This window comes from Dissoconium aciculare (genome assembly GCF_010015565.1).
Source record: "Dissoconium aciculare CBS 342.82 unplaced genomic scaffold K489scaffold_9, whole genome shotgun sequence".
In the NCBI taxonomy this organism is placed as follows: domain Eukaryota; kingdom Fungi; phylum Ascomycota; class Dothideomycetes; order Mycosphaerellales; family Dissoconiaceae; genus Dissoconium; species Dissoconium aciculare.
In genome coordinates this window covers 891942-907021 of record NW_022984959.1, presented here as the reverse complement: position 1 = coordinate 907021, position 15080 = coordinate 891942, and the positions used below count along the sequence as shown (strand labels likewise).

Sequence of the window (15080 nt, the reverse complement as noted above, 5' to 3'; positions counted from 1 at the left end):
CGAGATGATGTGGGCAAGTCCGTGCGTAGACCGCGCGCGTCCGTCAAATTCTTAGGGTTTCCAGCAACAACACCTCCTGTTCATCTCTTTCATCCACTTTTCCGTGCGACACGTACTGGGTCTCGCATCACATCCGACACGCGCATTCGACATCAGCGTTGCCCAGTCATCACATCGCATCACATCATCGCTTGTCATCTCATCACTACCGCACGATCTTCCATGGCGAAGAAGAGCGCCGCACCGCCGGCTGCGGCGACGACGCGACGACCAGGCTCCTCGCGTAGAGCAGCCAGTCGGAGTGTCAGCGTCGAACCACAGGCCAAACGCGCTCCTGGTCGACCCAAAAAGGAGCCCGCTGCAGAAGATTCAACGCGCGAGTCTCGTCGCAATGTTGTTCTCGCAGGCGAAGACCAAGGTTCGTGTCGCTTGTTCCTTGTGAATTTTCCCTCAGGCCGTCAGATCCAGATATAGAGGGCTTTGATGTCGTGTCGCATCCGTAGATGATCGTACCATTACTGTTCCACGGTCTTGGACGGACGCGACATGGCATTCATGTCTTCAAAACAACCAGGAATTTGCACAGTTGGCAGGGTTAGGGTGAGGGTTAGGGTATCCCCCGATTTTTAACCCGAGTGAACATACTGATGGACGAAGTTCTTGATGTTGTGTTGCTGTTTCCACGTCTTTGAATGTGAATGGAAGGCTGACTCTAGCTGTGCAGAGCTGCCGACTGTCAACGAAAACGAAAACGAGGTTGACCAACACCAAGATGACCGAGATGACCTCGCCGCTCCCGTCGAAGCCGGTGAACCAGTTCTCTCTGACGACGATGACCTTGAGGGGACACGTCACAGTCGCCTGTCGGGTATATCTGGGACAACTGCAAAAACCTCATTTACGCAGGAGGAAGCAGACCGACTGGAGCCGGCCGAGATTTTGGAAGATTTGCCAGACCTGGCCGGCGCATCTGAAAAGCTTATCCGCTTTTTGCTTCCACGCGGATCGGAGACTCCACGATCATCGCTCAAGTCGATCGATTCTAAGAGATACGATAAATTGATCACCGCCGTGCTCTTACACAAGCCAAGCTTTGGAACGCTTCCATATATCTCGCCTAGAGCGATCCTACGCGCTCTTTTTGATGAACCTGACATTGAGCAGGTCTCACAGAGCCCACAGAGCATTATTTACCGTGTCAATCTCGTGGAAATGATGAACGTGCTGCTAGTCAAGTGCCCTCCAGATGACTTGACTGCATCATACGATTCCCTACAGATCCTCGATCGTGCCTTTCCGACATCGATCGCGGGAGGAGAATGCCCCCCTCAGGCACTGAGCCTGTGGTGTGCCATCGCCACACAGATGGCAATCGCCAGACTTGAGGTCAATGCGCAAAGGCCTGCTGAATTCCTCCCCTTGCAAGCCATTCGGGACTCATTCTTCGACGAAGATGGTAACTTCAAACACACAGAAACCCTAGGCGTATCCCTCATGAGCGATGCCGAACGTGGTCTTGCGTTGGACATGGTATACAACGTCTGCAACACCCTTTCCGCACCGTTCCAAGGCGAAGGTGGCGATGACTTGGAAAGTGGTATATTAGAACTGAAGAGTCAATTCAAATGGGAACAGCTACTTGACAATGCCTTAGCGTACTACGACGTGCGCAAGGCCCAGCTCGATCAGCAAATTGACGCTGCAGGCGATGTGTCCACTATCGTGGATGCTATCAATGGAGAGTTACAGCGTAGATCAGATCTGAAGCGAAGCGCACAGATGAAGCAAGAAATCATTGCGACGCAGAACAAGCCGAGAAAGAGCTTCATGAACACCGCGACAGTGGCCATGCTTCGACAGAAAGAGGCTGCGCTTCAACAGCAACAGCGGCAGCAGGCTGCTCCGGTAGCAAACATGGTGGCTGGACCACCGATGTCGTCCAATGACAATTTACCCCGAGCCAGCTCTGGTACTTTGCCAAAAGGCGCGAAGAAGCGATCTTTGCTGGATCGACAGGAAGGAGCTCAGCTGATCAACTTTACTCAGACGCAAGACGAGTTTAGCCAGCAGGATGACGGCGGCAACAGTGGAGCGCAAGCGGTTCTATTGAGTTCCTCGCATGGCGAAAAGCGCCGCGTACAAGACCTTGAGGATGACGAAGAGGGCGCTTTCGACCCGACACAAGACAAAGGCTTTGAAGACAAAGGATATGTAGCAGAGGCGCGCGAGATTGCAGCCGCAAACAAGCGTCGTCGTCTCAATGCTCCCGAAAGCAGTGCTTCTGGCCCGCCATACTCCTCGTATTCCAATACTGGGGACGCTATTGCACCTCCAGAATCCCCCGAGCCAATCCACCACAATCCCGAATCCGTCCCAATCACATCGATTTACCCACCACCTGCATCTGCCGCCGCCGCGACACCAATTTATGCCAGCGATCAACTCCACGAAGCTCTTCTCGCTGCGAGCCAGCTTCCACGTAAGAACCCTGGGTCCTCCTTCCCCACCATCAGTGAATCGCTTGAGACTCTTGCCGAGGATCCCAGCAGCACCCAGTACTCTCGTGGCATCATCATCGCCAAACAAAATCGTGCCGCGCTGCCAAAGAAGGTGCAAGTGCGACGCCCATGGACGAGTGACGAGGAAAATGCCCTCATCGAGCTCATCACAACACATTGCAGCGAGGGCATTAGTTGGTCTGCGCTCAAGTCCCTGGACACCCAGCGCGGCGACACGGCGCAGCTCTCTACCCGGAGCGCCGAGGACATGCGCTTCAAGGCCAGAAATATGAGAGTGACTATGATGCTGTGAGTATTGATGATTTCCCTTCGCATCCATTCATGCCTCGTTCTTACTTCATGTCGTACTGACTAATATTCTTTCAGTGCTCGTGTCGGCCTGCCCGAGAATTGGGACAAGGTAATCCTCGACAAGAAAGCCATCGTCAAGCTTGCGTCGGCGGGCATTCGGCTGGAACAAGATCCCATCCGTAATGTTCGTCGAAACATCCCACCCGAGGCTCCCCAGGCCGAGGCTCCCCAGGCCACGGCTGAGGAGGCGGTCTAGGAAAAGTTCGAGTTTCCTTGCTCTATGGCGCCTGGAACTTTCCACATCATTCAGGCTCTTCTGCTCCTGATCTATTCTTCTTCTTTCGTTCATCCTGATGTACAAAGCGCGGGTGGTTCTTCATGTAAGGCCAGACTCCTGGCGGAAAAGTCTTGCTTCGGTGATGCAGATCGTTGCACACATTCTGTACAGAGCACGTCCTAATGGCACTTCTTTCCTTTATGGTGACTTGATTTCTCTCATCGACAGTCTGGAGTATACCATATTACAAAATCGTGGATGTCTTCCTTCAGTGAAAAGCCACCGAACTCCTGTCGGAGCACTAATCAGCGACTACGGCTTGAACAAGTGGCGAAATTTGGAATACATGAGAGAGCCGTGCGCTATAGATACAAAAGACAGCTCACCCCGAGCTGTGAGTTGAGAAAGAGGATCTTCTGTCAAGTGCAAAATCTTACAGAACCTGAGACCCCCATTAATGCCTAGTCCGATGGCCGTATTTTTCCAATCCTAGAGCAGATCATGAAACTGCGAGAATCCCGAAAGAACTTGTTATACACGACCGATGGCGTCTCAATGCCGCTGCTGCGTCTTCTCGAAGCTTTCTAGCACGCTCTGCGCGACCGCATTGACAGGCTTCGAGGACGACTGCGAGGACTCTTTTGAGCCCTCGGATTCACTCGGCGCGCCTATCCGCTGCGACATGGTCTTTGCCTGGGCCTGGCCGACGTTTCCGTAGACAGACATGGCGGTGGCGATCATCGATCCGATGTCGCCGACGTTTCCTGGCACGACCACGCTGGTGCCCTCCTTGGCCAGCTTGGCGAAGGCGTCGACGTACTTCTCTGCGACGGAGAGCGAGACTGCGCCTTGAGCGGCTTGCTTGCCTTCTGCGAGGCTCTTCGCAACAGCGTCGATTCCGGCAGCGGTTGCTTTCGCTTTGAGGAGGATGGCTTCGGCTTCACCGGAGGCGGTGTTGATTTGTTCGGCTTTGAGAGCTTCGGAGGCGAGGATGACGGATTGCTTTCGTCCTTCGGCGATGTTGATGGCTGACTGTCGCTGTCCTTCTGATTCGAGGATCTCGGCGCGCTTGCTCCGCTCGGCGGTCACCTGACGGTGCATGGCCTCGACGACGGGCGCTGGCGCGTGGATGTCCCGAATCTCGTATCTGAGACACCGGATACCCCAGTCTGCGGCGGCCTCGTTGATGGCTTGCGTAATGTTTGTGTTCAAGGTTGCGCGCTCCTTCAGGACGTGGTCCAAAGTGAGTTGACCAATCTCGCTACGCATGGTCGTCTGCGCAAGCTGCGAGATGGCATACTCGGCGTCCTCAACCCCATAGCTGGCCTTGAACGGGTCAAAGACACGTGTGTAGAGGATACCGTCAAGGTCCAAGGTTACGTTGTCCGCCGTGATCGCACTCTGCGAGGGTATCTCCATAGCGTTCTCCTTCAAGCTCTTGACATATGCGATTCGATCAATGCCTGGGATTAGCAAGGCGATACCAGGTTCGAGCACCCTCTGGAATTTGCCCATCCGTTCGACCACCCATGCAGTTTGTTGCGGGACGAATTTGATGATGGTGTTGATAGGGAGCGAGGGGCGCTGAAAATACGAGCTTTGCCCTCCACCTGGCGGGAAGCGAAAAAGATTGTTGTCGTTCTGGGAGGGCGATGAGTTCGATCGGGACGTCGTAAAGGCTGCCTTTTGCGCTGCAAGGACAATCTGAGGATAACGAGAATTGCGTATGGCGGCCACAGAGCGACGCGACAGAGCCGGACGCGAGACGGCGAGCAGAGACATGGCTGCGTCAAGGCTTCTTGCAGTGCGCGCCATGATGATGCCTTGTTCCTTTCAACGGCCAGAGGAGCAGAGATGAAGTGTCTCGTGAGCTCTGTTTCCGCGATGATCTAATAAATTCCGCTGCCGATGACTCGTGCACAGTGATGCGGCAACAACGATGGTCTGTGCACTACTCCGGCCATATCATTCGTATTCCTTTCACCTCCATCTCTGTCGATTACAACCGCGGATCGATATGACAACATCAGCGAAATGATAAGTTTTGGCAAGTACGGGCGATGAAGGACCTGAGAACAATCATAAATCGCATGGAATGTAGCGTGAACACTCCAAGCCATTCCAAGGTTGATACATGCTTCACTAAGCCACAGTCCCACAGTATCTTCGGAACATTGCGACCACCGTGAGAGTTCTCACGATTCTCAGACATCCGTCGTCTCTGTTTTCTCGTAGCTAAAATGAACGCATGCGTTTTCCACCAAGCCTAGGCTGGCAATCGTGTCCTCACCCTCAACACGCTCGCGATGTCCCTCGACTTGGATCTGTGGAAGCAGAGATTGCTCAGGCAGCAAACTCAGTGCAAGCCGAATGCGCCTGACGAGGTGAATTATCTTCATCGTCGGGACCACCTGCACTGTGCACTCAGGGTGATCGCCTTATTACATGTTACGTCAGCCCCAAGTCATTGCACATGACGCGTATAGAATCAAGGACTCACTGGATTTCACCAACACATGGTAGGGCGCCTGGCTGGTCCCTCTGAGCTGTCGCTTTTCTTCAGCTTGATATAGCTTCTCAACGCGCCTCTCAGTCTCAAGCTGTTCGAGCTTGACTTTCAGGATAACCTCGTGGAGGTGCTTCTCGCTACTCTTCGCGAAGGCTTCGGCACTCAGTCGCATCGCCCGCATTTCGGTTTTCAATCCATGATTCTCATCCTCAAGTTGACTCATTTTATTCTTGAGCGGTGTGATTTCTGGTGACCAGGTCATATTGTGTCCATTGGAAATCTCGTTGCTGTATGTCTTTGCGTCATGCTGCACCACCGCGGGTGCTGCTTCGGGCTTGGGCATAACGCTGTCTCGCCGCTCACGTTGCACTGTGACCATGTCATTCGATTCTTTTGATCCATGCTCTGCAGGCGGTTTTGCGCGTGTTAGATCTTCGACCGCACGTTGAACTCGGATCGTGTCGACTTCGCGCGGGCTTGTGCCCTGCGGAAGCCGTTGCTCATTGCTCTCCTTCTCTGGCTGCTTCGCAGCAATCTTGTCAAACACGAGCTCTTTGCCTGCAACAGGTTTGGTCGATGGTGCGATATTCTCCGAGCGCTTACGGACGTGTGGGGGAGTTCCCACGGCATGACCAGAGGAAGGGTGTGGGTTTGCCTCTCGTGCTTGGCTCGAGAAGTTTTGCCACGAGTTGCTGCTGTTATCTCCGTCATGCTTTGGAATCGTGCTGAAATCAAAGACATGCAATGGAGACGCGTTTTTTGGCGGTGAAGTCAGCGTCGGCGCAGGTGTTGCGGCAGGTCTGAGGACATGGGCAGCAACACGCACGGCAGTCCGAGACGCCACAGGTGCAGCGCTTCGAGTCACCACAGGTGCAGCACGAGGCAATACAGGCGCAGCATTTCGAAGTACTACAGGCCGATCGTGTAGATGGCGCTCCACGCCTTGCTTGTTTTTGTTGGACTTGCTAAGTTCCCGTGCAGCCTAGATTTTGAGTCAGCTTGCCCAGTCACCTCGAACGACCGACCCGTCACTTACAGCCAGTTGTTCTGGAGTTCCACGGAGCAACGGTCCCTTGTACTCTGATGTCTCGCTGTCCATTTGTGACGACGGAGCCACGCCCTGTGAAGAGGTATGTGATGGCAGAGGAGATGAACGACGCGTATAATTGTTTGTGACAAGAGGTGAAGGCAGTGAGAATGACGCGTAACCTTCGTTGGAATTTGTTGTGATGCTTGATGTAGAGGCAATCGACCCCTGCTGGCGACTCATAGATGCATTTGATAGGCCCAATGCTGATGACGGTGAAGCTTGAGAGCCTTTCCTGCCTTGAAGTTGGGCAACAAATGTGAGTAACTTCGCACGATCATCGCTTGACTGAGATGTCATGATGCGTGAACTGTACAGGTGATGGATTGAGGCTCAGAGATAGGACGATGATGCTGTAGTGAAAGTAGGTTTCTGCTGATGCTGGAGCATCGACTAAAAGACCAGACCGATGTGAAGGAGAAGAAGTCAAATTCACCAGCTGCTTGTGCGAGAAGAATTCCCAGATTGAGTCTTGACATGTGCTTCGAGCATCTATGAAATGGAGCCTGGAGCCCACATTCACTGTCACTTGGGGAAAGACCTAGAACACCCGCACCTTCCAATGTCGACACCTCCTGTATCGCGCAACCGGATGTCCATCAACGACTGCACAACGACCTTGGAATGCATACGGACCTATCCATGGAACCAATAATGTATTGCGTCTACCCAGGCGCTCATGACAGAAACATCGCGACTCCTTCAATCTTCTTCAATCGTCATGTCACCAAAGCCCATAACGTTGCAGAGCATCGACAGACAATAGCGAACTCAGCGACATTTGCTGATCTGATCCCGTTTGAATGATACTCGCCATGGCGCGTCTAATGTTGAAGGATGTCGTGCATGTGACAGCCAAACGGCTTGCCCAGGATCGTGTCGACCAGTGTCCGCATTGGCCCAAAGCGAAGTGCTCATCACCTATCAATGCCATTGTCATGCTCGAATCATGATCAGTGACCACTGTTCGCAACCCTACCTGCTCGCGCCACTCCTGCTTGTCAGACCCGAAGTCTCGATGAATCTTGCGAATCAAGACCGATCGCCCTGCCATCACTTCAACGAATGCAAATTTGCAGATCTTGCGGATCAGTGATCACGTCAGCATGGCCAGGTCTTTATGGATGTACTTAATACGATGCCTTTGTGATCAAGCATATCGTGATTGAAACTGTATCGCCTTGACCGCATACGACCGGTAGGTTGGACTGGTGCCGCAAAGCGGACTTCAAACAATCTTGCGTCTACTGTCTTGCGGCGGTCTACGCTCTACTCGACAAGCTTGGTCTTTCATGGGGCCTTTGGTCAACGATTGACGGTCTCTAGAGCTTGTCATTTCTTACTCAGGCTGAAAGGTCTGGCCATCGCCCTGAAGTTCTTTGTGAATGCTGACAACAACACGTTGCCGACTCGATATAATCCTCAAATCGACGTCTGAACAACGTTAGAGCGTCACGAAGCAGAAGCCGGACGAGCGAATCCTGACTTATGCCCATTAGATTTCCTCCCTGTGACGGAGGCGATGTAGATGACAACAGGTGACACATCTGTATGCACAGTGATCAAGTTTTGACGCCATGGACTTCGTGCCGCTAAAGGGAGGCGTGCCACCAGGTCGCGAACAATGCCGCCACTCCCTGTAAAAGCCGCACACGCCGCCGCCGCCCGCTACAAGGGCGCATGGCAGCAAAAGGGCGGCTGAAGAGGGCTTGCGATCTGCAGATGTTCTGGACATCCCGCGGCGCCCACCGCGCTGCATGCAATGCAGTCATTCCTTCCTCATCGTCCCCGATGTGTAATGCGTGCTCACGAACATATCTCATAGAATGTAGAGAGGTGATCGAGATCTGGGACACACGCCTCGAAAGACGCCCGCAACATCTAGATGTAGATCCTTTCCGCTTCGGGGCCTTCAAAAGGGTTTGTTGAACGCGACTGGGGCGAAGAGTGTGAGATTCGATCATCCTGGACGCGACGCGGCGTTTTCTTCTCCCTGTTCGCGACACATGTGTACAGCAATACGGAGTACAACCACGGCAGATCAACCAAATCTCTAGGACAATAAATGTACAAGGACCCGACCAATTCTTAATATCTTTGCCTCCCTCTTTGATAATAATAATTAGAAGTATAGTATGCAAGATAGCAGAATCATCTCGTCAGCTACACCTTGACAGCTGGAGGGCTGAACGTTAGTTCGGATGAAATTGGATGTTAGAAAAGCCCTAGAAAGTCTGTACACAGGTGGTATTATTAGGCATTCATCTCAATGTACAATAATATGGGTCCCAGGTACGATAGAGGTATTTGATCGACGGTGGCTCGACCTTGCATCTAGTCTATAAAGATGCGAATGCCGTTTGATCCATTTCGCAAAGAACAGCGCATCACCATCTCAGGAAGTCGAAAGCCATGTCGTTGTCATCTACGCGTCTCCTTCTCCTCCTGGCCGCCGTCGCTGCAAACGTGGCCCAGGCACAAGTAGGCCCGCAAGCCGAACTTCTGCCCGCATGTATTGTACGTGTATCCAAGCAAGCCAATCCTAAACCACACCCATCCTGGAATCCCAAAACCTATATGCTGTTCACTTGTCGCGAGATATTCTCAGACAATGGACAGACCGAGGACAATGTCAGATAATAGAGGCTAACATGTAGACCCCTTTCATTTGGAAAATGATTACAGAAAGCCTGCGATCCCGCGGCCATCGCCTCCGTGAACTGCACGAATCCCGACCAATACTGCCACTGTGTCCAGCAGACAGGCATCATCGCAAATATCACGCCTTGCGCAAATGCGCGATGCGGAAACCCGAGTCAAGATCTCTACAGTAAGTTCCCTCGAAAAACCCATGCTTTCCCTTTTCGTTCGACTCTTGGTCGGGTCCAGAGGATCACGTAGGCTGATGAATGTCGCATTTTCGCGGTATCTCGTTGGATAGCTTTCACGACGTTGTTTGGAGACGTTTGTTCGAAATTCAACATCACTGTTCCGGTCGTCGGGAGTAATTCTTCCGCGAACGGGACGAATGTGACATTTGTCCCGCCAAGTTCGACGCCGACGCCGACGATTGTGCCTTCGAAAGGCGGAGCGGCGGCAAGTCTGCTGACGAAGGGGGATGGAAAGGCAGTGACGATCTTTGGGGTCTTTGTAGCGGCATGTTGCTTCTATGGATTAGGTCTTTGAGAGGTTGTAAAATCCAAGCACGGTGCGTGCTTGTTACGATCATGAAATCATGAAGAAGTCAATTCCTTCAATGTGAATTCCACTGCCCGAGCGACTTCCACGCCTCCACGCCAGAGATCATGTGTGCCGGACAATTCTAGGACTCTCGCCTTGCGAGCCCCTGAATCGTGGAAGTTCTGTCCCTGGAGGGATTGCAGAATGAGATCTGCTTGCTGCCATTCCACAAGCTCATCGTCACGGGAGTGCGCAATGACTACCAGTTTTCCTGTCGGCCACGAAGCATTCAGATCCGCTGATGTCGGGCTGACAGATCGCCAGACCGCCTCGTCTGATCGAAATGCGCTCGTGACGAAAGTGCGATAGTAGGGAATCTCGCGATTATGCTCGACTAGTGCGGGGAGATCATAGATTCCTTCGATAGCGAGAATCGCTAGAGGTGAAACTATCTTATTACTAAGATTTGTGGCCCTCCATTGGCGATCCATCGCAACTTGAAACGCCAGCGTTGCTCCGCACGAGTGTCCGACGAGGATGTATCGCTCGCCGAATAGGTAAGTCTGTTGCACATGGGCGAGAGCGGCTAGGACGTCTTGGATATGATCTGGATGGACGGCATGTCGTGATGGATCATCTGGGTCGGGAATTTTGATGCTGTGCGGTGCGAGGCGGTAATTGATGGACGCAAAGCCTGCGATTTGTTCTATGTTTTGTGATTGTAAGAGAACCTCTTGGGCTGGATTGAAAGTAGTTGCGTCTTGGTCAGGGTCGCACCATGCCCCGCCGTGGATGTAGATGATCCATAGCCTCTTCTCAAGAGACTCTGGCGATGGCGGACGAGGGAGGCAGACTTGGTACGTGTTCAGGGCCGAGTGCGGTGCATATCTCACGTCCGTCTCAAATTTGGGCCAGGTCCCCATCATATCAATGGGCTTCTCGTTGATGTCCTGTCTTTAAATCTCTGGTCGAAATCGCATCGCGACACAGCATTACTCCAAGATGCTCGCTCTGGCAGCCATACTAGCAGCCACTCCTTCCCACCTAGGTACGCTCGTTTACGAAGACAGGCTAAGCGGGTTCCGGACTAATGATTTGTTCGCTGATCAGGCACACAAACACACAAGCATTCCAAGGCTGTTCGTCGGCGTTTGCAGGCTCATCCGCTGTGGCCGAGATCAACCCGGAACCTTGGCCGCCATGAATGATTCCGATATCCGATGCTGCACGAAGCCATCTGCAGCATGATGTAACGCGCACGCGAGATTGTCGAATATCTAGGTCATACTAGGTCATGAGAAGCCCCGGGGCCATTATGAGGGTTCACGTAGGCGGTGGAGGGCGAGAATTTCTAAGCGACGGTGACTGCTCCCTCCATGATTGCCCCACCATGTCTCCTTCGTCTGGGCGGCACAGATATCGCACGAGCACACTCACCAATTTGTTGCCTGCCGAGTTGCGATTCCGATGCAGCACCCGCATGATCCGAGTAGCAATTCCATCGCGTCAAACACTACAAGACTCGGCTGCTGCGAAGATCGTATCCGTCCTGTGGGCCGTACAATTTTTCGTCGCGAATTGAGCCGTGACGTCAGTTTGCGACCGGGTGGAGACACGACATGAGCCCAACCTCCCGTGAATAGCGATGAGATCTTGACCCCGCAGCTGCTTGCAATTCCACGCACAGGTCGCTGCTGGCTCGTGCCGTCCAATTTATGCGCCTCCCTCCATGCAAGTGTGTTTCGCATGTCCTCCAGCTCCTTCCCTTCTGGTGAGAAGGCGACGCTTGGCTGAGCAGCACAAATCGTCTGTTGGCGGCGGCCCATCATCACATTACTCTCCCTGTGTGCATTCCACCCTCCTCCGCATGTGAATAATAACCTTGGAATAATCCATGGATCGTTACAACGCCGTGTTCAGGAACTTGGCCAGGCAACTTTTATAGACTTTCCTACATTAAAGCAACGTGGGCCTCGCCTATGTTTCATCCCTCCATTTCAACACCGTAACACTATCTCGCGCCCTTCCTCAAACCCGTGCGCACACGTATAGTCTATAACTCAAACCACCTGCAACGAATTCAGCCATCAACGTCCATTTATCATTATTACCAACTGGCTCCCTTCTCACATCTTCTTCTCCTCCTTGCTGCGCCTTCCGCCTTTTGCTGCAACCAATCAGGGTTCATTGTGGCGTAGATCATTCACGATCAAGCTCATCCTTGCCAAGGGAGGCCCAACATTCGAAGGCTCCATATATTCTTCCGAAACACTAGGCGCCCTGAGAACTCAATCTTCAACACTTCCTGGGCTCTTTTGCGCCTTTCACTTTTGACCTACTGTCTGAATATACGACTCTTCTTCCCCATCTTTTCCTCGACAGCCTCCATCAATCAGTGACAATATCGGCTACAACCATGAGTGAATACGACGAGCCTCGTCGTTACCGAAGTGTTAGTTGTTACGCGATACCCGTCATTTACCGTGTCGCAATAGCTCACATGTCAACAGGTGCGCACACGGGTCCGTGATCGGGACGAGCCCGACTACGTGCGCGAAGAGACCTATATCGAACGTGGAAAAGCCGTGCGCGGCAACGAAATTGCCTTTCGTGGACGTGACGACAGCGTTGAAGAGATTCCACGTCACTTCCCTCCGCCATTACGTGAATACGAACGTTCATTCCGGCGAGAAGACGACCGCCGCACTCGCAGTGCCGGAGGACGTCGCTACGAGGACGACTACGAAGATGATCGCTACACCGAGTACACCAAGTCAAGTCACAGACGCGATCGAGACCGTCGAAGCCATCGCGATGATCGCACCTACTATAGCGACGAATCCCGCTCTCCACCTCGGGATCGTGATCGGCCCCAGACCGGAGTTGATAAGCTGGTAGAAAGTCTTGGACTCGGTGCGCTGGTCGGCGGAATTCTCGGAAAAGACAAGGAGAAGGAGAAGAGTAGAGACCGAGATCGATCACCTTATTCCGCTCGCTCTGGCCGCTCTCGTTCTCGCGGTCCTAGAAGTCGCCGCAGTTCGTCGTCGAGAAGCCGGGGTGGTCCTCAGACAGAACGCAAATGGGCCCAAGCTGCTCAAGCCGCCCTGATCGCCGGTGCAGTCGAGGCCTTCCGAAGTCGTAAGGAGCCTGGCCCTTGGGGCGGAGAAAAGGGCAAGCGCATTGCAACTGCCGCCATAGGCGCCGGTGGTTTCGATCGCATCCTGGACCGCGACCCAGAAAAGAAGTCCAAACGTCATCTCGCTGAAGCTGTCGTGGGTGGTCTTGCTGTCAACCGGCTTGCAAATGGTCCTCGCTCTAAGTCTCGTGGCCCTGATGCACGCAACTTCTCGCCTGACTCTCGCCGATCGCGCAGCCGTAGCCGCAGCGGACTGAGCATTCGCTCACGCAGCCGCAGCGTCATCGATCGATTCCGAGGACGTTCGGAATCGCGTGGCCGTGCACGATCGGTTGAAGGAGAGGAGAAGAAATCCACGACCGACACCATCAAAGGCGTTCTCGCTGGTGGCGCCGCAGCGGTAGGTGCCAAAGCAATCTATGATCGAGTTCGATCAAAGTCTCGCAAGCGACGCTCGCCTTCGAACTCTAGTGCAGACTCGTACGTCCCTTCCCGCAATCGTCGCCGAGACGGCCGTCGCTCACCACCTTCAGATACACGCGGTACTCGCCAGATAGACGGAGCTACCGATCGCGATCGCGGTCTCGATCGCGGTATTAGTCGCGCTGGGAGCGCCAACAACGACGGCACCAACAATCGCGCGTTGGTCGGAGCTGCTGGCGCCGGCGCAGCAGCCGGTGCAATCGGCTCCCGCGACAGGAAGAAATTGGACGAGTTGGATGATGGAAATGACAGTAGTAGCACAACTGACATGGAAAACAAGCGTAAGAAAATGAAAGGCAAAGAACTCATTACGGCCGGTCTCGCCACCATCGCCACCATTCACGCCGCCCACGGCGTCTACTCTAGCATGGAAGCCCACGAGAAACGCCACAAGCTCGTCGCCGAAGGTGAGATGACCCCTGAAGAAGCTCGCAAGAAACAAACCAAAGCCTGGATCCAAGACGCCGCCGCCGTCGGTATTGCTGCGCTGGGTATCAAGGGAGCCTTTTCGGAATGGAAAGAGATGAAGGAACAACGGTCCGAAATCCGCGAAATCGAAGAGCGCAAACGCCTCCGCCGCAAAAAGGTCCGGGAGCGCCAGAGGCAAGAGGAACGCGAGCGCCACGAACGTATGATGGCTATCATGGAAAAGAACCCTCAACTCGCCATGAACTACCAGATGATGCAGCATAGCGGCATGCCGGGAATGACTCAGGCGGCACTGAATGCTGCTCCTTCACCTGGTGGTCTTGGTGGGCCTCCTATGCGAGTGGACAACAGCGGGAACCCCTATGCATAGATCGCAGGACGAGGGAGTCGTGGTTGATGTGTTGATGCTTTTCCAGCGTTGTTGTCCCTTTTCTTCCTTACTTCTCCGCCGCGCAGTCATCTCCCCTTTGGAGATTGATCCGATGGCATGATGTCACGTTACGGCCTCCTATTATCCTGTCATGTCTATCACGATGGCGTTTGTTGCCATGCTACTAGCGGGGACGGGAGCAAGTTGCGAGGGAGTCTGGCGTTTTTCTCACCCCATTCTGTTTGCTTCAAACCCCACGAGTTTTAAAACTGGAGGTTTCGGAATCTTTTGACCACGGCAGATCTTCTTCTTTTTCTACGAATGATGATCAATGACTTCCACTTTCTGCTTCGAACATCTACCCCTGTGAGGTTTCGCCCACGTCGTATAGCAGTCTTCACGAGACTACTCCGAAACGTCCTACCATGCCACGCTTTCCCTTCCACTTCAGAAAACATCGTCAATTCCCCCCTACCCGCTCCGCAAGCACACCTCTTCGCCGGTGCGCCCGACTTTCCCTCGCGGAGGACTCCTGTACGAACAAAATTCTGATTTGCGCCGCGTTGATCCCAGCGCTGCTCAGCACCGCCGTCTCCCTACCAGCCCAGGCCGCGCATTTTCGCTTTCCTCGACCCCATTTCGATTCGTCGCAACCCAGAGATTGCTCGTCGCTGGCCTCCTTTTCGGTGGAGCATGCCAGGACGCCCCACGTGATGGAATTTCTTTTCCGTGTCTGGTGAGTCAGTCCCCTGTTCTTCACCGCCTCATTTGCGACATCGGCAGGCTGGAGACGATTCGG

General features: G+C 53.5%; 6 protein-coding genes across 6 annotated transcripts; 3 read left to right on the top strand and 3 right to left on the bottom strand.

Annotated features, from left to right (window-relative positions):
* The first annotated feature begins 108 nt into the window (after positions 1-108).
* K489DRAFT_382275 (uncharacterized protein) lies at positions 109-3315 on the top strand. Its single transcript, XM_033605335.1, has 3 exons — positions 109-418; positions 725-2807; positions 2886-3315. Exons 1-3 carry the CDS (start codon positions 223-225, stop codon positions 3064-3066), a joined length of 2460 nt encoding a protein of 819 aa, XP_033458263.1. The 5' UTR covers positions 109-222; the 3' UTR covers positions 3067-3315.
* Positions 3316-3639: 324 nt separating this feature from the next.
* On the bottom strand, positions 3640-4869 carry K489DRAFT_322286 (uncharacterized protein; the record flags this gene model as incomplete). The annotated part of the gene is made up of 1 exon (XM_033601616.1): positions 3640-4869. One exon carries the CDS (start codon positions 4867-4869, stop codon positions 3640-3642), a length of 1230 nt encoding a protein of 409 aa, XP_033458262.1.
* A 422-nt stretch (positions 4870-5291) lies between these two features.
* On the bottom strand, positions 5292-6983 carry K489DRAFT_411606 (uncharacterized protein; the record flags this gene model as incomplete). Its single annotated transcript, XM_033607823.1, has 3 exons — positions 5292-5524; positions 5588-6578; positions 6633-6983. The coding sequence occupies 3 exons, from the start codon at positions 6981-6983 to the stop codon at positions 5292-5294; spliced, it is 1575 nt and encodes a 524-aa protein (XP_033458261.1).
* Positions 6984-9095: 2112 nt separating this feature from the next.
* K489DRAFT_372145 (uncharacterized protein) lies at positions 9096-9869 on the top strand (the record flags this gene model as incomplete). The annotated part of the gene is made up of 3 exons (XM_033603309.1): positions 9096-9200; positions 9369-9513; positions 9625-9869. The coding sequence occupies 3 exons, from the start codon at positions 9096-9098 to the stop codon at positions 9867-9869; spliced, it is 495 nt and encodes a 164-aa protein (XP_033458260.1).
* A 47-nt stretch (positions 9870-9916) lies between these two features.
* K489DRAFT_389870 (alpha/beta-hydrolase) lies at positions 9917-12051 on the bottom strand (the record flags this gene model as incomplete). Its single annotated transcript, XM_033606550.1, has 2 exons — positions 9917-10762; positions 12025-12051. 2 exons carry the CDS (start codon positions 12049-12051, stop codon positions 9917-9919), a joined length of 873 nt encoding a protein of 290 aa, XP_033458259.1.
* Positions 12052-12279: 228 nt separating this feature from the next.
* K489DRAFT_372143 (uncharacterized protein) lies at positions 12280-14281 on the top strand (the record flags this gene model as incomplete). The annotated part of the gene is made up of 2 exons (XM_033603308.1): positions 12280-12315; positions 12374-14281. 2 exons carry the CDS (start codon positions 12280-12282, stop codon positions 14279-14281), a joined length of 1944 nt encoding a protein of 647 aa, XP_033458258.1.
* Between the last annotated feature and the right edge of the window lie 799 nt (positions 14282-15080).